General features: G+C 31.7%; 2 protein-coding genes across 48 annotated transcripts in view; both read left to right on the top strand.

Moving 5' to 3' along the window:
* The first annotated feature begins 125 nt into the window (after positions 1 to 125).
* On the top strand, positions 126 to 11141 carry LOC113391338 (glycogen phosphorylase). The gene is made up of 8 exons (XM_026631211.2): positions 126 to 500; positions 3829 to 4060; positions 5083 to 5267; positions 5347 to 5458; positions 5538 to 6655; positions 7693 to 7979; positions 8440 to 8641; positions 9110 to 11141. The coding sequence occupies exons 1-8, from the start codon at positions 261 to 263 to the stop codon at positions 9254 to 9256; spliced, it is 2523 nt and encodes an 840-aa protein (XP_026486996.1). The 5' UTR covers positions 126 to 260; the 3' UTR covers positions 9257 to 11141.
* A 432-nt stretch (positions 11142 to 11573) lies between these two features.
* The window catches only part of LOC113392090 (cell adhesion molecule Dscam1), a 62790-nt gene continuing 46656 nt past the window's right edge, over positions 11574 to 27707 (top strand). For all 47 annotated transcript variants that reach the window (XM_064216105.1, XM_064216099.1, XM_064216090.1 and 44 more), the window contains exons 1-2: positions 11574 to 11735; positions 17087 to 17239. In XM_064216105.1, coding sequence (XP_064072175.1) covers positions 17191 to 17239 — 49 coding nt within the window. In that variant the 5' untranslated portion in view covers positions 11574 to 11735; positions 17087 to 17190. The remainder of the gene's footprint in view (positions 11736 to 17086; positions 17240 to 27707) is intronic.

Raw genomic sequence — 27707 nt, 5'->3', positions numbered from 1 at the left:
ATAATTAGAAAATCATTAAAAATGTTATTCCTACATTCATATAAATAATAGAAAAAAAATAGAACGCATAAATTACGGATGACTGTAGGCGATACAGATAACAAACGTCAGATGAAACCTGTGGAAGAAACAGTATAGTCGCTAGCGGTCGAGTTTATATGTTTGACCTTGTCAAGGTGACCGATATCGCGGTAAAATTATTCAGTCAGGTTTTGGCAGCTATACAAGTCTGTTTTGTAGGTTGAAGCAAAATCACAAAAATGAGCGTGCAAACAGATTCAGACAAGCGTAAGCAAATATCTGTTCGAGGTATTGTTGGTGTAGAAAACGTAGCAGAGGTGAAAAAGGCATTTAACCGGCATGTCCATTATACATTAGTAAAGGACCGAAATGTTGCGACCCCCAGAGACTACTACTTTGCCCTGGCGCATACTGTTCGGGACCATCTCGTATCCCGTTGGATTCGAACACAACAGTATTATTATGAAAAGGACCCCAAGGTATACATTTTTTATGCTAATATTTAGTTATTAAAACTTTTATTCTTTAATATAAATATGAGATAAATTTAATAAAAATAATTAGATCTAATAATTTAATCTAGGTATTTATTATATATTGATCATTAGTTTTATTATAATAAATAAAAAATTAAAAAGGATTTAATTAAAAAATAATAATTTAATTATGAAATCAAATATATTGCATGCAATTTTTGTTTTATAAAACTTCAATCAAGATAAATTCCTCCCAAACGAACACTTAAAACTCCATTTAATTTTAATAGTTAATTCTTTATGTAGCATTGAAATTTATTTTAGAGATTAAAATATATTTATTTAAATATATGTATTTATATTTTAATTACTTTAAATCTTGAGCAAGATGAATTTAAAAAATCCTATGAAAAAAATATGTCAACCACGGTAGTCAATCAAATGAAACGTAAATCAAGTTTAAAAATAACTAGTGTATTATTTATTTATTTCTTTTTATAGTGTACATATGTAATACCTTATTAATGTATAGGTAATATAAAATAGTTACAAAAAAAGCAAAAAATGTTTGTAAAAATCTTTGTAAAAATATGTTTTTGCAAATATTTTAATTTGAATATAAGCAAGGATCTGTTGCTAAAAGTCCATTTTTTTAAATACAACAAATTATTGTTATTAGGTAGAAGGAGACAAAAATAAAATAGATTTGTATACTATGACAAAATATTAAATCAAACTATGTACTTAGTTGCAGTGTAAAATATGTATTAAACATTCAATTTAAAAATGAATTGCACGACTAATAAAAATATAATTAATTTTAAAATTAGTAAATTTTGTATATTTAAATATTTTTATTTCAATTTCAACGATTTTATGAAATACTATTACTATTAAGGATAAAGGTACTGCAATGGTCACTGAATTTAGTCAGTTTTTTTTATAATTTTAAAGAGACAACACTTTTGACTTACTAAGTGAAAGACTTCGCATTTTTGGGAATTTGTATTCGTTTTGCATTACTATTATGTTGCATCCTTCTATTGTTTTATAATTTGAGTGTGTAGGTATTAAAAGACAGTCGATTGAAATTTGTGCCGTAAGTCTGTTACTGTTTTTATTGGTTCAATGATCCCTACGCTTATCCAGTCCTCTTACCCACTGCAAATATAATGGATATATATTATATAGCACGCCCTACGTTTCTAATTCTCATGAAATAAAACAATCTGAGAAAACACTGTCTTAAATTAACTTCACTGCATAGTAAACCGAAGATTACGCTCATTAAATAATAAAGAGCAATCACCACAAGGCACTCTGTTAATATAATCGTAAGTAACTGAGGCGACGTCTGTTTCTAGCAATAATGTATATATTTCATTAATTTGATATACATGCTTTAGTAAGTCATAACTATCAATTTTAACATAAAGTTATTTAATAAATGGAAACAATGCCGAGAACCACGTAGCAATGTACCAATCCTGTTTTAATTTAACCTACCGTAAAGACAAGGGCGAATTTTGTGTGTATTTTTAGAGTTCCGAAATAAAAGTTTAAGATTTAAATATATAAGTACGAATATGGAACGAAATAAAATGTATTGCCCACGTGAACAGCGTAGATGTATGTACATAAAGCCTTATTGTACTCGTACGAACTGTGTAATAAAATTATTAGGCCGCTGATTTACCATTATTATCTCGATATAACAAACATTTTCTAATATTGTTCGTAGATTGATGAACTACATCATGATCAATAATAATCCCTTAAATGAGCAGACGTATTTTTTGTAACCTAACTGAAAAATCTACTAAACCAAAGCTATCTTTTTACTTAAGAAAATAAATTTAAACTTATACCAGGATGCAGTTTCAGTGCCTAAAATATGGCAGACGACAGTCGACACTTTTGTTTATATAAATATATAACTATACAATAATCTGTGCCCTGTGGCACAACTAAAAGCCATTAAACTAAGAATTGAATTGAATAACTATACAATGATATAATGGCTTAAGTGAATTGTGAGTTTTAAAAGTTTTAAACTGTCACGATAAAGAAATTCTATATCGAATCGAATTGTAGTTACGTGTGAAACTAGAAAAGCAAACGCAACTTTCCTCAGTGATATTAATTGGATTCAATAGAGGAAGAACAACATGTCAAGGAAATAAAAGCATAAGCTATTAACTCTAAACAGGTCAAGTTGCGGTTAAGATGATTATAATTACAATAATAAAAGCATTAATCTTTTGTTTATAAACCTATAACGTTATACAATAAATAAGATTGTTATTATTTTTATACAGTATCTCGTGGTGTAATTTGATAGATATAACATTAATCTTTTCTCTGTTAATTTGCTAATGAATTTTCTATTTCTAACTCATTTTCATTAAATATATTTCATTACATAGAACCTAATTGTTTTTTAAATTAACATGGTTATTTTTATTACTAACGAGACTCGTGAACAAGACATTCGTAGATAATGTCGAAATATCGAGCTCCACCAAATAAAAATAAAAAACATGGTAAATATCCCGTTTTAGATACTGTTAGTAACCTAATTGTTTATTTGTATTTATATATTATATGATTTATATAGCTCCTCTTGAGGTCTATAAATCATATACATATCCTATATAAATACCGGCTTATGTTAGATGCGCAAATTGAAGCAAAAACGTAAGCGCGTCTAATTATGTATTATGTTTTGAGCCAATGTAGTAATCATAAGGAGCTACTTTATTCCGTTGTAGTTGTCAACTACCAAACAATGTTGAAGTACACACAAGAGCGGCCGCACCTGAATACTTTGGGGTGTTCATATTTCTTGTATATTAAGAGGGGGATTGAAATCTTCTAATTTTATTGGTCAGTTGATTATATTTGAGACATAACACGCTCGCTCTCAATTTGGCGTCTTAAAAAATTGACGAAACATAATTTCTTATTTAAATGTATATAAGGCATTTATTAAATTTTCGAAAATTGACTATTTTTAGAATAAATCTGACGTGTATGCTTTTGGAAGGGGTCATGACCCCTATCGGACCACGCCTGAGTACACACGATATTTAGTTTTGTTAAATTATGTTTAAAAAAAAAATTAGAATGTTAATAGAAGATATATTTTGCAGACGTTAAATTTACTCGTTTTAACTGTTGAAGTTTATTAACACACATATTAAAAATAGCCCACTGGTACCTAGTGTCACATCTATAAATGTTCAATTAGCGAAATGCTTAATTTTTTATCGAGTTTTAACCATTCTTCAAGGTCAAAGTAACCATGTACTAAGATTAACATTTATTTCAGCGCGTATACTATCTCTCGTTGGAATACTATATGGGAAGATCCCTTCAGAATACTATGATCAACCTCGGTATCCAAGGAACTGTTGATGAAGCACTTTATCAACTAGGACTCGACATTGAAGAACTTGAGGAATTAGAGGAAGATGCTGGTCTCGGCAACGGCGGTCTCGGTAGATTGGCTGCCTGTTTCCTCGATTCTATGGCAACACTTGGACTCGCGGCTTATGGCTACGGTATTTACGCTTTGTATTTTATTCGGTTTTGTTTTTTCAACCGTATCCGATATCGATTATCTTAGTAGATATATGTATAATTAATTGTCTTAACTAAATAGCTGTATCGTGGCAACGAATATAATTTTAAAAACTATTGAAAATAATTGTACAATAACATTAACGTAATTGAAGCAAGTGGACGAAACATCGTTGGGTCGGCGCCAATTATCAATACGCGAACATATAACAACGCCATAACGAACAGAGCATTTATAAAAATATCTCTTGAAAGTTCGTTAAGTTCTTGTAAACAAAGAGAACATGAAGATGTTGGATGAAAGTTAACATCATATTCACTCATGACATTTATCTTAAACGAAACTTCGCAAGGTGACTCAGAGTTCAATGATCTATGTTTATAGATTATATTTTACTTTAAAATAAATCGACATGAACTTGTATAAAATGTTTGATAAACATTTAAAATTGAGATATTTTAAACCTTTAATTTAAAGTTTGGTAACCCCTAAAAGAAGTTTGAATTTGTCCGATGTGTTGAGCATCCGTAGGTTGGCCAAAATAATATTTTTTTTCTTGAAATATAGGTCGTATTTTTTCTTTACTTTAATAGACGAAATTATGAATTATACGAAACCCTATAAATATTTTACTTGAGAAATAATTATCAGATGCATTACGTAAAAAATCATTTGAAAAATAATGATTAGCTAGGTTAGATTAAAACATAAACATTACAATTTTAACTTTATCATTCAGCACATTCGCAAATAGCGTGCTTGTCACATGATCTCCTGTTAAACGATATTTTTGCAGTATAAGTTGTTTGTCACCTGAATACTTTCCGAAGCTATTTTGTAAAATTAAATTTTTACATTGTATTTTTTTTAATTTGATATCGGAATCGTTTGATTAAGCCTAAAATATCTACAAAACATATAAATATTCTCATCTCTAAAGTTTCTGTTGAGGATTTTTATGTTTTTATTTTTAACACAATTTTTGTCTTTAACTTTACTCAGGTATCAGGTATGAATATGGTATCTTCGCGCAGAAGATAGAGAATGGCGAACAACAGGAGGAGCCGGATGACTGGCTAAGATACGGCAACCCGTGGGAGAAAGCGCGTCCCGAATTCATGTTGCCCGTAAACTTCTACGGTCGTGTTGTAGATACGCCGCAGGGGAAGAAATGGATCGACACTCAGGTAAAATGAAATTGTTTAGGGTATTAATTTATTATCGTCGCAAATTAATATCTTTCTAAAATTACTCTATTTAAAACAGATAGTCTTCGCCATGCCTTATGACAATCCAATTCCGGGCTACAATAACAACGTCGTTAATACGCTACGTCTGTGGTCCGCTAAAAGCCCCATCGATTTCAACCTACGCTTCTGTAAGTAGATTTTCTCATTAAAAATTAGTTTTTGAATTTATTCATTTAAAAAATAACTTATGTACATTTCACTTTTTAGTCAATTCCGGAGATTATATTCAAGCTGTCCTTGATCGTAATGTTGCGGAAAATATATCAAGAGTTCTCTACCCTAACGATAACTTCTTTGAGGGTAAGGAACTGAGACTTCGTCAGGAATATTTCATGTGCGCCGCCACACTGCAAGATATTCTTAGAAGATACAAATCGTCTAAATTTGGCAGCCGTGAAGCAGTTAGAACTACTTTCGAAAGTCTTCCAGATAAAGTAGCCATTCAACTGAACGACACTCACCCAGCTCTCGCTATCCCGGAACTCTTGCGAATTCTGATCGATATCGAAAAATTATCGTACGAGGAGGCTTGGAAACTAGTCGTTAAATGCTGTGCTTACACTAATCATACCGTCCTACCCGAAGCCCTAGAGAGGTGGCCCTGCACTATGTTAGAAAATGTTCTGCCGAGACACATGGAATTGATCTACCACATCAATTTCCTTCACCTCCAGGAGGTTCAAAAGCGTTGGCCTGGTGATATGGACCGCTTACGTCGCATGTCTCTTATTGAGGAAGAGGGAGAAAAACGAGTTAACATGGCAAATCTCTGTGTGGTCGGCTCCCACGCCGTCAATGGTGTTGCGGCCATTCACTCTGAAATCCTCAAAGCGACGGTATTCCATGATTTCTTCGAAATGTGGCCAGAGAAGTTCCAAAACAAAACCAACGGTATAACACCCCGTCGTTGGTTACTCTTATGTAACCCAGGTCTCTCTGACATAATTTGTGACAAAATTGGCGAGGATTGGACCGTCCACTTGGATAAGCTGCAAGATCTGAAACGCTGGGCGAAAGACCCAGCTTTCCAGCGATCCGTTATGAAAGTAAAGCAGGAGAATAAACTGAAGCTCGCATCTCTTATTGAAAGAGACACCGGAGTCAAGATAAATCCGGCGTCGATGTTCGACGTACAAGTGAAACGTATTCACGAGTACAAGCGCCAGCTTCTGAACATTCTGCATGTGATCGTTCTGTATAACCGAATCAAGCGAGACCCGTCTGCTCCCATCACTCCAAGAACTGTTATGATTGGTGGAAAAGCTGCCCCGGGTTACTACATCGCTAAGCAAATAATTGCCCTGGCATGCGCTGTTGGCAACACGGTAAGTTGCTTTGATTGATTGAGATATTTTTGATTTGTTTAATTAATTTATAACGCTTCTATATTAATTTATCCGCCAATTCTTTGCCGTTTTTTTTTTTAATTTTCATTTTTGTTTAATAGAAAGGTTTTTGCTCTTGGATATCTGACATACGATAACCGATAGGTTATACTCGTTCGTTAATGACCTAATTTACGTGATTAAATCGCGATAAATGACGTCGTATCAACTACGATAAAGTGCCATAATGGTTGCACGAAGAACTTTAATTACATTCATCTTAATTTTTTTATAAACATTGCAAATTTATTTTTTTGATATTTTGACTTAAATTTGATCCTAATGATCAAATTCAAACATAAAAATAAATATATATTAACGTTTCAAATGGTAAAATTTTTCTTGCTAAACATTCACCTATCTATTATCTAATAAATATTTATAGATAATAATATATTCATAGATAATACTCTGTATTACATCTATTTGATATAAAATAATCAGAAAACATTTTATTAATATAATTGACTCTGAATCAAAATAATTGAAAAAAATATATGATATTTATTTTTTATTTTAAAATGATGAAGATTATTACTTAACTCCACAAGTTTCCTTTTAATTACTTCGAATGGACCCGTGCCTTTTTCTCGCAATACGTTCGATCGCGTATTATTAATTAATATGCATAATAATTAAAGTTGATTCTATGTCAGTTATTTATCGACGCATAATGTGAAATTATACTTAAATAAAAAGCCGTGTTATTCCTGTTTGAAAAAGTCACTTCATCTCAGTCATCGTGCCGGCCTATGGGTTATTAATGTAGCAAATCCCAATAACCACTTTAGTGCATCAATCACATATGTGGTTACTACTTACTAGCACATTCATTATTTTGGTGTCAGGCAGCCAGACGACCGTAAAAGTCTAACGAATCCTTTCAGTGTGTATTAATTATCGGTGTTTTCATTGCATGTCAGTGCATTGCTCAAATAAAAGGTCGGATGATTGTATAACGTGAAATTTTCTTTTAGGTCAACAACGATCCCGACGTCGGTGACAAATTGAAGCTCATATTTTTGGAAAACTACCGCGTGACGTTGGCAGAGCGCATCATGCCGGCTGCCGATCTCAGCGAACAGATCTCGACGGCGGGGACCGAAGCCTCTGGAACTGGAAACATGAAGTTCATGCTCAACGGGGCGCTAACCATCGGCACCATGGATGGCGCCAATGTAGAGATGGCGGAAGAAGCCGGCGAGCACAACCTCTTCATCTTCGGTATGCGGGTCAACGACGTGGAAGCCCTGCAGAAACGCGGGTAGGTTATTAAGTAGTTTTTGAAAGTTATTAAATTTCGTTATATTTTTATCGATTATATTTATTGGACAAGATTTTTGTGGCCTATCCAGAAAGAAAAAATTAATTGAAAAATTGCCACTTTATCGGAATTGAATCGAAATGTATCAGCCGTTTTCCTAGTCTATAAACACGACGATCTAATTGTATCATTAAATTCAGTCAAAGTTGGATCAGAATATAATCGGAATTGAATAGTAACCAATATAAATTAGTATAATTCCACAGCTACGATTAAGTTGAGGATAATTTTTGGGAGGAATTGTCCCTTTTAAGTGAGTAGAATTGTCACCCTGGTTCATTGATCTGAAATCAATATCCATTGTTTGATTCGGTCAAAAATGTTTCAATTGAGTAAGGAAATAAAAATGGTCTATATTAAAAGTAATCTCGGCTTAATAAATGAGTAACGCTTTGGCCAGCTATAACGCGTACGAGTACTACGAGCGCAACCCGGAGCTGCGGCAGTGCGTGGAGCAGATCCGCAGCGGGTTCTTCTCCCCGGGCGACCCGGGCCGGTTCTCCAGCGTGGCCGACGTGCTGCTGCACCACGACCGCTTCCTGCATCTCGCGGACTTCGACGCCTACATCGAGGCGCAGGACAAAGTCTCGCGAGTCTACCGGGTTCATTTATTTCCTTTAACTTTTTTACGCACTATAATTGACATCGTCTGAAATTGAAATTTTAATCACTTCGCCGCAACCGGTAGTACGGAACACACTAACATAAACGTTAACAAATAGTTGCAAATGTATGTTTCATCAAGACTTAAAAAGTAATTAAAAATATATATATATAAAAATCAAAATCAAAATATACTTTATTCAAGTTGGCTTTTACAAGCACTTTTGAATCGTCATTTAACAAACCATTTAAAGTAAAGCTACCATCGGTTCGGAATGTAGATTCTACCGAGAAGAACCGGCAAGAAACTCAGTAGTTACAGTTTATATATATTCTAATCTAATATATTAATTATTTTCAAATTAAATTATTGTGTTTTCGCTCTATTAAATTTAAACTATGAAATAATAAATCTCGAGAAATAGCTATGATGTATAACTAAATGAATTCTTTTTTTTTCCGAGCAGAACCCATCCAAGTGGGCGGAGATGGTGATCGAGAATATTGCGTCGTCTGGCAAGTTCTCGTCCGACCGCACCATCGCGGAGTACGCGCGCGAGATCTGGGGCGTCGAGCCCTCCTGGGAGAAGCTGCCCGCGCCGCACGACGTCTAGGTCGCCCAGGTCGCCCAGGCCGCCCAGCTCGGCGAGCCACGCAGCAGTTTAAACATTTATCTCTCACAATATATATGGGTATGATGCTTGGGATTATTACACATTTTGGGATGTTAGTAGTTTAAAAAATATTACAACACATCGATAACTTTTATACAAAGAAAAAATGAGGCAGCAACATTATAGTAAAAAAAAATTGAAATAGATAAATCTTGTCAGCTGTATAACCCGATTTGTTGCAAATCTTATTGATAACTATATGTTGACTGCATATTATGTCAAACATATAACTTTAAGCGAAAATCATATATATATTTAAAGATTTCTCATATATTTAAACTGTCTTGAACTTTTACAATCAAATAAGAAAAATAGGTACTAATGTCAAATTAATTCGATACTAGTTTAGTGATTATACCTTTTAATTAATTATAATTATATATATGCTTTATTTAATATATTTTATTATTTACCCACTAATCTTTATTAACCATGCCATAGACTTGCCTAAGGTGCTTTTTGATAATTACATATTACATGCTTTTTTGACACAAGGATACAAATATCAATGATATTATTTTTGGATCTTTATACAAAAAACACATCTAATTTGATTATTTATTATTTCTCGCACCTTTCTAAACATTGTTAGATCTATGTTTCTAGTCGAATCTAATGTATGTCTGTACTTTTGTAGACGTTATTTCTCTAATTGAAATGTAATCCTAATAACTTATATATTATATTAAATAACATATATATTGTTTAATTAAATTATTAATCAATTTAGAAAGTTCTTAGCAAAATTTTAATGTTTAAAAAGTAAAAGTGTTTTATGTCGATGTGTCTGTTTAATTGGAAGTTAATAATTAGTGATAAATACAAAGATGTATTAATTAGTTAAATTGTAGAAAATGTGGAAAGATATAAATATTTCATAGAGTATATTATATTACTAGAAACTAAAGCTATTGTTTTTGAGATTAAAGTAGAAAAAGCTTAAGTCCGTATATTGTTCCTATGTATTGTTATTTTTGTTACTAAAGAAATATATAGATATATTTTTACATATACGAATATATTTTTGATGTGTGCCATATTATATGATCCCCGTATAGTCGTTTATGTGGCGTTAAGTGTAATGTCTGGATAATTTTAAATGAATGAAAAACCGTTATAGTGTTTTAAAATTTCAGTGTGACCTTGTGTTGTGGTCTGTACAATCTCTCAACCTTCTAACTACCGACGTACGGTCACCGCGACCGCTTGATATTTTCACAGTGTTGTATAGAATAAATCTGTTATTACATATATGTATAGTCCTGTTTGTTGGTGAATTAATTTATTAAATGTTAAATTAGAGTACATGATTTATTCCTAGGTTTTAACTTAACTTCATAAACGATTGTCGTAACAATTTTATAATATTTTATTATTGGTCTTATGGACCAAAGGTCGGTAGTAAACTGTATCTCAATAAACAAAGATTTAACGGATACATTACAAACCTCAAGAACCGCATTACTTACAGATCACAATAATACAATTAAACTATACAATTAAAATATATAGAACGCTATAATTATACTTCTTATTATAACTTTCACAAACACTGATGTACTCGTGCAATAAATAATTTTTATGTGTTTTCTTTTTATTTACTTTGCAACTTAAAGCCACGTTAACGAATTTTACATTATATCAGAACTGTTTCGTATTAATTTTTCAACACTTAACCCACTGCCGTTAATGTTGTATGATGAAAATTTATACGTTTATTTTATTCTATAATCGATTTTATATATAATGTTTTTGAAAATGTTTTTCCTGTGCCGCGTATTATAAAATTTGATATCATAAAATTTAAATAAAACTTGAATTACTATGATGAGTTTCATTTTATTGTATATAATTAAATATAATTGGATATTTTGTATATAGAAATATTGTTGATGTTCAGTATAATATAGAGTAGCGAATCATTTCTATAGAAATATAAATGTACTTCGAATGCACATTTGATGGTTAAACCATTTATTATAAAGGAAGTGGATAACGATCTCGACAACGAATGTCAATTAACTTCCTTGACGCCATCTTGAATTTACGAACAGGGAAGGGTCTGGGAGCTCGCGTGTGTACTCAATCTATTTCTCGATTCAAGATCGGCACGCAGGACGCAGTGAATCCTGCGTGCGCAATTCACGTGTCTGCTCCTTTTATGTCGTTGACATTCGTCGGTGCTCGGCAAGGATCGGCCACTCGGTGTTTACTGCGGACGGACAGAGACGATAACGCCGTCTCGCTCGCACGTTGGATGTCATCGGCCGTTCATGCGGGAGCTACTACAGAGTACAATAGTACTTGCTCATTCGGCGTCTTTAGCTTGGGCGGGTCGGTATTGCCGCTCGTCTACTCGCGTGTGTTGTGGTGAATTGTGTTGTGGGAGCTACGCTGAGCCACCGCTCGCCTTTCTCAGGTAGTACAGATTCATTATTTTAAACTCGATTGCATTATACTTTTATGTTATTCAAAAGTACTTTTGGGAAATGCCGGCCGGGGAGCGCGCCATTGCGATCGATAGCGATGTTGTCCTAGGTGTAGGTAGAGTCGCTCGCCTGGGCCTGCTTCAATTTTCTTTTCACTAGCCAAAATAGTCGGAAGTATATGTGTGTGATTAATTTTAAAATATATCGATATAGGTGAATTACGAAGCGATTAATTGTAATCAATTCGCGATAATATAGATAAACATCGTCACAACAAACATTGATCGCAATTTATGTTTAAACACTCGTCCTTCGCAGTCTCTCACTACACAATTGTCGATAATTAATGAATTAAGAATGATGTAGAGAAGAATAAACATTAACATTTAATTACTAGTTTAATTCATAAAAAAAAAATCTAGTTACGTTGATACAGTATTAGTTGGAAATATAAAGCATTAGAGGTCATGTTTTGCTTTATATAGTGTTCGTTGGTCATTATTTTATATCCATATATCTCAACCATGTTACTTTTTATGTAAATTTAAGCTTAAATAAAATATATAAGTATGTATGAGTATAAGGTGACTAATAGTGATTCATAGTAAATGTCAGAAGTTATACTAAAATACATATATTGCAGTACTCGCATTTACGACGATATTTTTATATTGTTTAGGCCGTAGGATAATTAACCGACCACGCCTAAAGACAATTTTATACTCCTGTTTTTGATAGACCGATATTAGACGTTCTATAAATAGTCGCAATAGACCCGATTCCGTAAATACTGTTATGTTTAGCGAAACGTTTCGTTTATTATTCGCAAATTAAACTGAAACCATATCATCTAAGATTTAAAAAAAAACCGCAACATTTTAGATGAGATGAACATGAGTTAGCAATTTATAATATTAAATACAGACAATGTTTATAATGTATATCTAGTTTTTCACTAAAACAGTTATAATGATATCTTATTCAAATATAGATTATTTTTTCTGGTCATCGAGACGTTCAGTTGTAGACATCTATGAACATGGCAATATAAAACCAGAGGTACTATAAAACCCTCATCAGAAATCCATTTGTCAAAGGTCTGGAAAAATTGTTAGAAGCAGTAAGACGTCCTAGCCACTCATTGAGCTATACATTAATTTTAAACTTAATTTTATAATATCCTATATATAAATATGTGCAAAATAAAATTCTTCTATTTCGATTATATATTCCAAGCACGTGTTTTTGTTTAGTACTATTAATATTAGTTGAGAATATACAAATTATCGGTCATATTTTATGACACGATCAAACTTACATTGTAACGTATTTTTTCCCCATTACATTTTTGTTAAATATAATTATTGTTGGACAAGAAATTGGAGGCTGGATTTTTTCAATAGATATTATTAGTTGAGCATATGGCTGGCTCCATTCAGTGAGCCTGTTTTCGTTCAAGGGCAGGTGCAATCCGAAAAGCGGTTGGAGCAAGATGGTTTTGTTCTAAAAGATGTCAGGTAGAAAACCTTTCATCCGTTTAATTTTTTCGCAGCATGGTGTCTTATATTTTTTAAATCCCTACAGTATAGTCTATATTTTTTCAAGGAATGTACTTATAATAAAATAAATGTTAAAATCTGTAGTTGAAGGTTATCCTAGACATGCCGTAGTGAAAATATTTCATTCTACGTTACCAACTACTTATTTCCTACCTACGTGTTTGTAACAAGACACACATTATCCGGATGTAACGCGATATATGTTTTACTTCGAAGAAATGCCCGTGCTTAGATAAACTTCATGGTACTTTATTATTTAATCATTTAATTTCAGACGACACGGAAAAAAAGAAAGCTTTTATTTCTTTGTAAAATAAAAGTTAGGCTGCACGTGGGACGAGAAGCTTAAACTTTACCGATATGAAATATAAATCTTATTTTAGGGATGTAATAAAACGTGCGACTTATATCTTTCTTCAGTCTGGTGTTCAGCGGAGATCGATATGTCTAAAGAGCATTATATATAATAGTACATAATAGTATCGAGTTTGTCGTTCCGTCTGGAAGACCGTTCATTCAGATTCTATATTATTTTAACGCTACTGCACCTTATGCAGTTGGAATAAGGTTCAAATTTCGAGGTTGAATTTCGTCTATCTCGTGTAGAGTTCACCCCCACACAGTATTGCAATTGACAAATTCCTTCTCACGTCTCTTACACGCCCTCTCTTCAACCGTTGATATTTTAATGAGCACTAAGTCTATATATTTTTTTTATTTAAGTATCTCTTTATTTGACATTTCTCTAATTTAAAAAAATATATGGGGTATATAGTGGTGAAGTCTCTCTAAAATACATAGAAATATTTTTTCAGAAGTAGAAGTAATTCATAAAATGTATTTCTATGAAACATTTATGATACGATCAAAATATGTTATACTATACATTAACTTGAAAAAGATTTATAATTCCAATTATTTGCTTAAATTCTTAGTATTAACTATCTCTACGTAGTATAAAACAAAGTCGTTTCCCGCTGTCGGTACGCTTAGATCTTAAATTACTTACGCAATGGATTTTAAAGCGGTTTCCATCAATAAAAGAGCTATTCAAGAGGAAGGTTTATAATCATATATGGTTTATAACATATGCATATTTTAGTAAAAACCAAAAATTTAAAATTTCCTAGCCGGAAAAACAAATAATTTCTTTTATGTGTTTGTCCTTGAATATAAAAGTTGTGTATAGACCTTTACTGTACCCGTATGAAGCCGGGACAGTTACCTATTATTAAACTAAAGTCACGCAATAAAAACCTTTGTGTTTAACAGCTTATGATTCCACATAAAAGTACCAATTTTTTATCTACGAGTCGGAGATATTTCTTATTAATGAAAGGTACATAATCAATTCTAAACTCATTTCGGTTCAGTTCATTATAATCTGAGGACCACAATGAACTAAAATGTACGAGACGAGGCACGCGGGTAGCTCGTATCATAAATTATTATCGCATAAATGGTGGAGTACCAAGCAAGGTAGTCATGCAATCTCTACGCCTGATGACCTTAGTCGTCATAATTATAGTTAACGTTTATCTACCACTACCAACAGCTGCCATAGTAATTATAACAATTACATTATCATATTATCACGTTACAAAATATTCATTGCAGTAGTCATTGACATTTGTATGCGTATACAATATATAAAAAAAACCTAATACTGAATATTTTAAAATATAAACACTTTAAGTTTATTAATAATTTAATTCATTATACTATACGAGTATGACTAGAGTTCCGAATAACTTGTCTAGAAAAGATCGAACTGACGAAGAAATATTAATAAAATATTTTAAGATTCTGGTTTTTAATGTAAATGATTTTGATCAATAAAAACGTTCGCTCTCGTGAAATCCAAACATAAACTTTGTGTAGCCATTTCTGGATAATGGAAACCGAAAATAACTCTACCGTCACTCACGCGCAGCATTCATGTTCCTTACTATAGAAACTGGGGCTGGGGGAACCACTAACTAAACGCGTATAAATGTATAGTATACAAGCTGATAAATTATATATAATATATTAATATTGCCATTCTTGCATTTCAATTATAAGAACCTTTATTTTTAGTTTGTTTAGATGTATTATTTGTTGTTGTGTGTGTGTTCAAAATATTCACACAATAAAAAGTAATACACACAATCATCGATAATCACTTTGGATAACTTATATGGATTTAATGTTTCGTACATACTTTTTTTCCATTTCGTTTTTAATTGGTAACATCAACAGCTACCAAACAATAATACGCACACAGAGAAAAAAAAAAGGTGTTTTAGTTTTGCTTATTTATATGACATGCAAGTATCGTAACTCATTTTCTTTACTGTATCTGTGTGTCCGTAAATAAAGATTTTTCATTTAATTTAAGGTAGAAACACAAACCCGAACGAATTGAATATATAAAAAGGCATGCAATCGAATTATATGATGATGTCATAATAGTTAGGTACTCACGATGGTGTTAATTTTATAAACTCACGCTACAAACATTGTGTATTGGAATGAAATGAAAAACAAAGGATTAAATATAATAGTTGTTATTCTCCTAACAAACATTATTCGTATCTAAGGTATTATTAGTAGGTAGTAGTATTCGTAGTAAGGTTTTATTTAATACAAAAATTGTATTAAATAAAACTTGTATTGTATGTATTCTTCCTTAGTCTAAATTTTTAAGAGCGGTTTATGCTACTTATACATATAATAATATTATATATTAACCTTTTTCGTTTCCTGGTATAAGTTTTGTATATATATTGGTTTAACAGTTTTCCACTTACGTACTTCCTAAAAAAGGTCTCCTAGGTTTATACATGGATCAGGAAATGATTTAAAATTGGAAGTACTCAGTCAGTATATTAAATAAAACTTGTTTATATATTCAAACGAATTTGTCATTGCGTGGATAGAGCGGAGGGTCGATTGTATGGAACTTCCGGAATCCTTTGTAAGCAACGAGCTGGTTATTCAGTCAAAGTCACGAGCTCGTCGTGCTCTATCGAATAATTAAATACACGTGTAAGATTAAGTAACCAAAATTCATTTTGCGATATTATTGCAAACAAAAACATTGCGATTGTGTGCGAAACTTTGTAGGTATTAAGTTATGCTAGTTTTATTTTGGTATTATTGGTATTTTTTAAAGTCGTTCTAAAATAAGGCTAGTAATAAGTAAACTAACAACAAATACCCAATCTTCTGATACCTTCCCATTACCTACCAATTTTATCGATACGCGGATTGATATATTCCAACAAACAGGGTACTCAAAAATTGGAATATCTGTTTTTCGGAAGCTTATCTCATATCATTTATATATATTATATATCTTTCGATTTATCAAAAACGCCTGATTAAATATATTTTTCGAAATCAACTATCTTTAGCTAAACATGGTTTCATTTCAATTTTATATCATACTTTAATTTTAAAAATATAAAAATGATTTTGAATCGGTTAATTATTGCCAGCTTCTTATGCGAAATATTCTAAAAAACAGAATAGAAATATTATTTCGAGGGTCGTGCACCCTAAATTAATAAAAAGCATTGGGGATTAGAGGGGCCAGTGACCACCATCACACTTTTACAATGAAATATGTTTGAAAGTAATCCGTCGTGATCCTATGTTGCCCGTTATAATAACAAAACATTGTAAATACTTATATTTAAAATAAGAATATCTATTGAAAAGCTTTAATATAAATTCACGTGTCAATTTCATATAGATTTATAAGTATGTGTAATTAACAACTTTTTTTCTTGTTTCAGATTCGGGCAAAGCCCGGCCGCATCGCGGCTAGTGCATCTAGCATTTGTTTTGTTTTGAGTGAGAAGTGATCTCTAATAAGTGAAGTGTTAAGTGACTGTTTGCCATGGCGATAATCACCGGATTCACGGTCCTCGTGGCGCTGCTCGCTATAGGTAAGCAAAATGTATTTAAAAAAAAATAAGATTTACCGGTTTCTTAATACTAGTGTCCGACCCATAAACTATTTATATGCAAGGCATCGTGTTGATGCATTGCTCCGTTTCTGTGAAAGATATAAACACACTTTCGCAATTATAATACCAGTAGAAACAGATTAATTTTAATTTTATAAAATGCCATACCTAACCAGCAGATTTGAATCCAAAAATAAAGGATCGTATTTAATACTTATGTACCGAATTGTTTTACAACTAATACGAATACGAGAAGCTCGAAATCACCCGTTACGTTACAAAAGCTAGCATTTCGTTCTGTAACTGCATTTTCCGATAAACGCTTAAACACAAAATATTGTATTTTATTTACAATCTTAAACAAAATTAATAAATGTATGTTATATAAATAAATTATTAGTGATTTAACATTGCCATACAAAATGCAAATAAAAAAAAAAATATAGTTTGTATATTTGATTTGTCATTTTGGTTATATTTTCTTTACTTCCTTCCTTTTTGGCACGATGTTTATAAAAATGATAATACATATATTACATATGTAAAAATGAGCTTTGCATATATTCTAAAAAGAGAACAAATAAAAAATCGTAATTCATTTTAATCTCGCACGTCACGAGAGTTTTCGGCTCCCAGGAAATACATATGTTGTAGCCAGCAAATTCCCTCGATCAATACAGCGAAACCCGTGAGACACATCACGGGAGAAAATAGCGGATCGCTTGTCTCACTGACTTTATATTTCACCTGGAATAACTTGGATTTGATTTACAATTTCATTATTTCAAGCAGCTATTGTTATAATATTTTTGTCTAATTATAAAACAAAATACAGGCAGCGTTACTATAAAGCAAGAAAAGAGAATTCAAATTAAAAAAAAGTTAGGACATACAGAAAGTGAATGAAAATTCCCGCTGTTGCGAAAAGACGTCTAAGTTAGTACCACCAAATACCACCGCCAAGTAGTACCTATTACTTAGTATAGTTACTTGCTGGTTGTATTACTGCCGTTCAAAGTGTCAAAGAAAAAAACATTTGACCTCTCATCTAGTGCATTGAAATCCGTAAATTGAATCCATAGATTTTGTGATAAAAATATCTGTATGTTTTTTGTACTTCTTACCAGGTAATGTCGGTAATCAGAACTGAGTAGGAACTAAAACGTAAAACTAAGCGAGAGTGCTCACTTTAAATAAACTGATTTCAACTGTTAAATATTCTTAGGGCTATTATTATTGAAATTAATTTAAATGAGTCCAGTCCAGGCCAGTTGAGTGTTGAAATAAAGTTTTTATTATATCTCACCTGCACTCAGCATCTCAATATCATTTTTTATTATCTTTTCGCGATAAAAATACGATCAAGTTATATGTGTATGATTACTATAAAAATGTTCTTCGATTGTCTTTAAATAAAAAAAATTCTATAATTTTGAAATTGAAACGAGATTATTTAGACTCTTCCTATCTATTTATAAAAGAAAAAGACGACATCGAACAAATTTTTTTAATCAAAATTCAACAATAAATTGAATAATAAATAAAATGTTATACATAATTACGTCGTTTGTTGATTTGATTCAACTCTATACACTAATATTGTCGGTAAAAGACTTGTAACGAGACACCATAATACTTAATTGTTTGGTCGGGCTTAAATACTATTAATATTTATTACACGATGTCTATGTGGGCGATAGTGACCACTTATCATCACGTTGCCCATTTTCCCGTTCTCCTGCATCTTGAAATTCGAATAAGTACTTTTAGAAATACTACGAGATATAGAAGCGTGAAATAACGTACCCGAAGTGTTGTTTCATACAATGGCACAGCGCAGCTAAATAAAAAATAGTTGTTTAATAATTTGGGGAGTGTTTATGCTCACTCGTAGTATCTCATTTGTAAAAATATAGCATTATACCCAAGCGCGTAAAAGAAAGGCAGAAAAAAGTAGATTTTTTATATTAAAACTGCTGTTGTAAACATATTTTTCTTTTTTTATCCATAATATAATATTTAAGAATATCTTGTTTAAACTTCATTGGTTGTTTATTGTTAGAAGTTCGTAGAACTGTGATCGCCTCTTATAACATGTAACGTGCATAGTCCATATTGTATATTTTTTTTTTTATAAAAATATAGCCGACAAGAAAGCGCGACCGAGGCCGTCAGGTTCGCGAATGTATTTTAACGTGAATATACCGGAACATTGGCCTTTTAATAATCGAATAGAACGCTGCAACCGACAATGATATCCCATTGTGTCTGCGTTTTCGTTGTTATTAATTCGCACGTCAATATTGAATTGCTCATCCTTAAATATAGTTAACAAAACTGACGAAACCGCCAATATTAGTAATATACATGGAAACGATTAACAGTTACACACAATGGCATGTTGGTAAATGAAAATACATTAGCAGCCTGTAAATTTCCCACTGCTGGGCTAAGGCCTCCTCTCCCTTTGAGGAGAAGGCTTGGAGCATATTCCACCACGCTGCTCCAATGCGGGTTGGTGGAATACACATGTGGCAGAATTTCGTTGAAATTAGACACATGCAGGTTTCTTTACGATGTTTTCCTTCACCGCCGAGCACGAGATGAATTATAAACACAAGTTAAGCATATGAAAATTCAGTGGTGCCTGCCTGAGTTTGAACCCTAAATCATCCGTTAAGATGCACGCGTTCTAAACACTGGGCCATCTCGGCTCCTTAAATATAATTAACAAAACTGACGAAACCGCCAAATTAGTAATTTAAATGGAAACGAGTAACAGTTACAAACACAATGGCATGTTGGTAAATAAAAATACAGTCATTAAATAATTGAGACAAAATTTTAATCGGTATACATATGTGTGTGTTCAAACGAAACTGACAACGGAGGCCATAATGTCACCGAATGCTTACCACAATGTATTGGATTACTACGTCCATAAAACGATTGGATACTCGGTCTCTACTACATTGGTCTCATTAATATTGATATCAAATCCAATGAATGAAACATCATAACCTTGAAACTACTACTTACTTAAGTAACACGAAAGAAAGGGTTATAGGGTTTAAATGACATTTTAAATTGTCGTTTTTAAACTATATTACGTATAGTTAATAAGTATAATATGTATTTAGTTATAATCGTAGAACTAATTAATATTTAACATTTTATCAAAAATTAATCTAGTTTACGTTTTTAATATTACATTGCGTTAAAAAATACTGCTATTTTTTTATATTTCAATGCAATCAGAGATATCTGTAAATCATTATATACTAATCAGTTGCGTAAGAAGATAATTTACTTGCAAGTTAAGGGTAGAATATATCTTTACTTAATATTATAAAGGTGAAAGTTTGTATGTATGGATGTTTGTCAGACTTTCACGCAGAAACTGATGAATGGGTTTTAACGAAACTTTACAGTAATATAGCTTATACATCAGAATATCACATAGGCCATAATTTATAAAGATATTGTGTGAATAATAACTGACAACTAACCTTAAAACACGAGCGAAACCGCGGTAAAACTAGTTTTCTGTAAAATATTTGATCGGTTATTCATAACGTAGATTCGCGCTATCAAAAGACCTAATAAAATAAAGACATAACTTTTAATATGTTTATAAAGATAGTTAAAGTAGCTTCAATAAAGTTTGTTTATACTTCAGAGATAGTAGTAGTAAATAAATAAATATTTTAAATTCAGTATTTATTAAATAGTATACTTAAAATATCAGACACAAAAGCATATCATCATGTAAGATTTATTTTGAATTTGACTCTATCATGTGTTTATATACAAAAATAATTTAATTTCCAAGGATACTCTTTTACTGATTGAGGTAGGGAATTTATTATTAAAGCAGTTTTCTCAAATATAGTTTTAAATCATTCATATTTTTTTTATATAATAACTTTTAAAATATTGATGTCGTTCGCATATCAAAATATCTTCGAATTCCATTTATATGACACCATATTATGTTAAATTGTTCACTAAAATACCATTACAGTGAAATCCTTTGATATTTTCAGATGCAATGGAAATATAGCCCAAAATCGTAAACGTTTGTTTGCGATCTCGTAAACATGATGTTAACCATCCGGATAGTGAAATATATCGATTCCTTCCGACTTTTTGATTAGATTTCTTAAGAATAAATGTTAAAAGGTATTAAATAAACGATAATAATATGGTATTCCTTATTCATCGCTTCAAGAGTGTTATCAAGCTTGATAACTTGTTAACATATATGAGTTCTTTTCCGTATAGCACTTGTTAACAAAAACCACATGACGTATAAATATAAGTTATAGAAAAATTGTATCGTCATACGTATTTATATTTTTAAAATAAAGTTTATAAATTAGCGTTTATGTTGATACTTACGCTACCTAACTACTATATCAACTAGTACTCGTAGAACCTAAGCTGATGAACGATTCGCGAACCGAATTCAAAGAATACAAATAAAAATAAGCATTATTTTTTATGTAGAGGTTATTTTAACCTAAAAATGTTATTTAAGGGTGATTAATTAAACAATGTGGTTGCTTCTTCTTTCTAATCTCAAATCAGTGATGATAGAAAGAGATAAATAAGTGTTTATTTATTCACATTGTAAACGACGTTTAAAAATAAAGCCGTATAAGTATTATACGTAGCCTAAGTCACCATCTTAGGTCATGTGAGAGGATCCTTGGCCACGAAGAGTTTGAGGCCGTTTTAAAAAAGGGATACAAAAAAAACCGCCTCTAAGTTTAATTGTACCCCAAAATGTTGCGATAAAAGTATGCCCTAAAATAAAAAAAAAAATGTTGCGAGATGTTTAACAGGCGAGATAAATATGAAAGATAACAATTTGGTAACCGTTGAACTAGGAATCTGGCGAGGTGAATGACCGTAACGTTCCATGTTCCTTGGAATTTAGCCATAAACTTACACGCACATGTAGCCTCTTTACAAAATTATGTAAATAGATGCTAAGTAAGTACTAAATATTGATGATGATACGGTATTTATTTCTGTCTAAATTAGTAATAATATTTCATGAACACTTTAAGACGTCCAACAATCGATTATTTATTAACAATGCAAAATCGCAAGAACACCAAATAGCGTGTTCGATGGAATTCAAAACATTGAACATCTTTTTTCGATTGTCGATCGATTCAAAGGAAATGTGCTGTGAATTCAAGTAATGTCAAGCATTTGTAAAATTGTAACTTCAATACTACGTATATAAATAAATATTATTAAATTTTCTCATGTCCTGCGTGATCCCACCAATAAAACAATCTACTAATTAAATTTCCTACAGTCGAATAATACATTGCAAAAATAAACTATTCAAACATGTAACATTTAAAAATTTGAATTTATTTAATAAACTTTTATTAGAAATACAGTTAAAAAATAACTGTATTGTAATACTACATTAAGTTATTTATATTACTTGGTTATATTTCAGTTCGTTTTTTTATACATATTACTAATACACTTTTTGTAATTCGTTTTCTGCTTCTGTACATATGTGTACGGTTTTTTTGTTAGATGATACAATATTATTTTCTTTCCGTGATATAATAAAAAAACATGTATTTATAATTTATATATGAGTTTAAATAAATCTGTAGATATTATCTTATTTTGAAATATTTCAAAAGTCAACAAACTTATCCCAAATAGCGGTGTTTGTTCATTTTTGTAACTCTTGATGGCTTTGTAAGCCTGACTACCCCATATTCTACCACCAAGCAGTAATACTAAGTTTTGTTGTGTTCCATATTGAAGGGTGAGTAAGATAGTGCAACTACAGACACAAGGATTATGACTACTTAGTTTACAAAAAACTTGCTGTAATTAAAACATAATTATACAAGCAAATACAATAAGACAAATTTGATTGCTAAATCTATTTCAATTGTTTTCATATTTCGTAAATTCCAGCTAATAGTTTCATTTGTTTTACAAACAATAAACATTTCATTCAATACCCACACAATATTATAGTATGTCGCAAATCTCAACCAAATTTGGAGCGTTTGACTTGATTACATAATTTAAACTTTTCCTTTTTAAAAAGGCATGGTATGGCTTTAGTAATATTTTGTCCTAAATGATTACTGGAAATGTCTGTTTATCCTCAATGCATCCTAAAAGTAGCCTCTAAGCGTGATTTCACGCGCTTTAACTTTATTTCTCCGCCTTAGTGGGTCGCATCTTTTCCTATTAGCTGAACCTGCGGCTTTACCTTTACTTATAGCAAACAGACCGTTACCTCCAATTCGCCCTTGAGAGGCGAATTATAAAAATAGCCTAGCTCCTTCTCCGGGACTCCATATCTCCATAACAAATTACATCTATATAGATTCTGCGGTCTAAGCGTGAAGTAGTAACAGATAGAGTTACTTTCGCATTTATAATATTAGTTAAGATGAGTATAGATAGTCTAAGTGAAACCTTTCTCAATAAATTGACAATTAAAAGTAAACGGTTTAAAAATGCAAACTTGCTATTCACCCCTATGAATATATTAGTATACATAAAAAGTTTGTAGGTATATGCCTAAATATACATACATGTAAATCTTTACTTCGTTATTTTTTACTCAGGGCAAATCAAGGATAAATATCTCATCTTGATGCATTATTTTTTTCTTAAATAAAATGTTTGTTGTACTATTGTAATTAACTTGTAACAATTTACTACGTCTATAGCAGAAAACTCCCACGAATGATAAAATACCGCGCGACCAGGTGGTAGAGCAGGTGTTGACTGTTAGCGCCCACAATCCACATTTATCGATTACACCATTACTGCTAGAAGTCTTAGCTGTTTAAGAAGAAAATCAATATTTAGATTTGATATTCAAACATCCTCTCACCTTAATTTGCCAAAAACTAAAAGTAAAAAATATATTTATCAATTATTTACTTTAATTGGTTCAACGTTTTAACATTACATTTTTTTCTAAATGTTATTGTGTTGATACGCTGCTCATTTATAGTATATATTATTTTTATTGTTATTAAAATCAAATGTTACAGGTCGAATATTTAAAAATAAAAGTTTAAAAACAGAATAAAACAAGTTCTCCGCTTTTAATCTTATTCAAAGTAACGGCCTCGGGCCTCCGTGATTCCTATGCACATCTGTCAGCTAGTTGACCAATCACGAGTGCGGGCGCCTTAACATCTGTCGCACATACAAACTTGCCCTCAGTTTTTTGCTCACTGACTTATCATTTTCGAACTATGGTTTTACGCCAACATCAGAAATACCGCTTTTGAATGATACTTGAGAAAAGTAGTGCCACAATCATTTTTATCTATTTTACATGACGTTAGTGTCATTTTCGGTTTCTGTAGCCGTACTTAGTTTCACAAGAGGGTCATAAGTGCGACAAGTCTGCTCGAGTGGTCACTGAGTTCTACATAATAACTCACTATCAGCCTACTGTGTGACGCGACCATGACGCAGGATGGTGCGTCGGCATCTGTCTTACCAATACTAATTACAACTTATAAGTGGGCTAGCAGTTATAAATACATTAAACAGTTATCTGTTTAGTCCAGAGTCCTCTGGTCCTTATCGGATAAATAAATTGTAGTGATTATTTTATCATACTTAAACGACGATTAGCAATGATTAAAGATCGAGATACCGAGAAATAATTTTATTTGTTGACAACTATTGGTTTTTGACATTTATACAAAGTTTGTATTAAAGTCAGTCTTGAATTTTTTTATTTTTTATTTTGAGATAATAGTTTTACGCTCGACAATTTTATATCCCGCTTTCTAGTTCCACTTTCGCCATGTATATAGCATTGCCAAGATAAGATGTTACGACAAGAACAGTGAACTTGATCTAAAGTTTCCAATTTCCGTATAAAATAGCGGCTTGTTTTTGTACAATTTAATAATATTCTATTTCCCATATTCCCATCTCTCAGGTGCTACTTATTTCATATATAAAATATTTATTTTCATCTTGTATCTGAAATTCGTTTCTTTATCTTTATTTTCTACCTTATATTTAGATACTTTTGTCAGTAGGTATTTTCGTATTTTGGAAATACTATTTACGCACATTTTGCGTTACGTTACCGCATTATTACAACTAAGCGCATTCATAGAATATCATTTTATTCACCTATATCAACAGACAAGGTTATATGCTCTTTAAACAAGCAGATCGGTTTTTTTTTAAAGGCTTGCATGTCGCGCCCTTAGCAAAGTGCTAAGGACTCGGAAGAGCAACACACTTTAAAAAGTCATCGAGAGGACATAAAAAGAAAAATATTTTAAGTGGCTACAAAACATTAAAGTTTTATAGCAGAATCGTCAATTAGAAACACTTCAAAAAAACCTTTATGTATACGGACATCTGCCAATTATTTTTTAATGTTATCCTATGTTATCTTCTCTTTTCATCATGATAAAGATGTTTGTAGAGTGGGTTTTAATTAATATTCACTTACAACTGTGACGACACTGTCTTGTAGGACACAAAGAAATGCTTAAAATAATTTATATAAAGAGAAAATATTAACAAAATTACGTATTTGGTATCTGGTACTCCAGACACTTTTTATGAGCTATCTTGTACATGTCTGCCTATAATAAAATGTAAATTAAACATTAGTGTATATTATTTCGTATAAATAATCATTAACTTGCCCTTATCCCATTTATTCTATAAAAGGGTTCCTCACTTCCCCAGACTTTAGGCGGCCGTCTTCCTGACGAGAATTATTCTCGGGAATGCCTTTGCTGGTAGGGAATTCCCCACCATTATGCGACTGTTTGATGTTCTTACATGTGAAACAATAATAAACTTTTTCTGACTGAAATTATTATTAGATGACATTTCGTTTATTGGATTAAACACGTGTTCTTGAATACAATATCCAAATAACTAAAATCGGGACTTAAAAAATTATATTTGACATAACATAAAAAACATAATCAGCCTGTAAATTTTCCACTGCTGGGGTAAGGCCTCCTCTCCCGTCGAGGAGAAGGTATGGAGCATATTCCACCACGCTGCTCCAATGCGGGTTGGTGGAATACACATGTGGCAGAATTTCGTTGAAATTAGACACATGTAGGTTTCCTCACGATGTTTTCCTTCACCGCCGAGCACGAGATGAATTATAAACACAAATTAAGCACATGAAAACTCAGTGGTGCTTGCCTGGGTTTGAACCCGAAATCATCGGTTAAGATGCACGCGTTCTAACCACTGGGCCATCTCGGCTCATTTTTTTGACTGAAAACTTATTTCATTTGAAAAGTGAACTGCTGTTTATTTGATTGGTCCTTTTCGGTAAAATCATACATGAAGATGCTAATTTACCGATAAGAGTCTTTTTGAATTTATAAATAAAAATAGAACTTAAAAATAGACTTAACCAGGCGATGATACAAAAATGTTAAAAATGGATTCGAATTATATTGATTTTACTGTAGAAGTCTAGTTCCCAGTCAGAGCTATTCCTGCTCCATAAGGGCGAAACACCGAGGTCGTTTTGGTGTCATTCTAGGCTGCATAAAAACTGGGTCGAGACTTGTAAACTCGTGCGGGGAGTGTTCTCGTGATGTACTTAGCTTTGCTTTGTTGCTTACGAGACATGTTAAAAAAGTCCTGGATCAAGAATACGAGTAATAAGTTTTGACACATGATTATTATATTTGGGTTCAACCGGAGTCGAAGTAATAAATAAACAATTCGCAACGCTATACAGAGGACATATATGAGGGAGTCCGGATATACATAACATACGACTAACACATGTGGCCTATTAAAATAATTGTTTCTTATTAGTATCAAAATACCTAATGGTAGCAAAGATCACTGCAAAATGTAATCGTTACAAAAAACTTTTAAAATGTATCACATCTTAATATCTGTTACTATTATTTTTGGTTCAGCAATTATTATTATTCTTTAACGTTGGTACAATAATTGTTTTAAGTTTTATATACATATAAGTCACTGTAAAAATAACTTATAATTTTTTTTTAAGTAACTGTTACGTTTCGTTTACGTAGCGGTTCGATTTAACAAGTATAACAAAAATAGTTAGATATTGTATATACATACATGGATCATACAGATATTGAATTATTAATTACATTTTTTGATACAAGAAACACGTTAAACATATTCACATAATTAACAAAAAAAATTACGACAATATTACTTTGTGGTACACCATTAAAGACATTTACAAAAATACAATGAAATGACACTACACTTATAATGTAAACAATAAAATTATAATTAAACTACGCTCTTATTAAATTCATGAAGAAAGAAATAAGAATTGATTACTATTTACTGATTTTTTTTTATTTAAATTATTTTGTTATATGTTACTAATGTGATAAATTATATTGCACTCGTAAATGATACTATTTATTGCTTT

This window comes from Vanessa tameamea, chromosome 10 (genome assembly GCF_037043105.1).
Source record: "Vanessa tameamea isolate UH-Manoa-2023 chromosome 10, ilVanTame1 primary haplotype, whole genome shotgun sequence".
Taxonomy (NCBI): Eukaryota; Metazoa; Arthropoda; class Insecta; order Lepidoptera; family Nymphalidae; genus Vanessa; species Vanessa tameamea.
This window is presented reverse-complemented; position numbering and strand designations above follow the sequence as displayed.

Bases quoted from the DNA above. Each gene is read 5' to 3' on its own strand.
- LOC113391338 (XM_026631211.2), top strand. From the start codon at position 261: ATGAGCGTGCAAACAGATTCAGACAAGCGTAAGCAAATATCTGTTCGA. The intron at 501-3,828 runs GTATACATTTTT...CATTTATTTCAG, and splicing joins ATTATGAAAAGGACCCCAAG to CGCGTATACTATCTCTCGTT. The intron at 5,459-5,537 runs GTAAGTAGATTT...TTCACTTTTTAG, and splicing joins CGATTTCAACCTACGCTTCT to TCAATTCCGGAGATTATATT.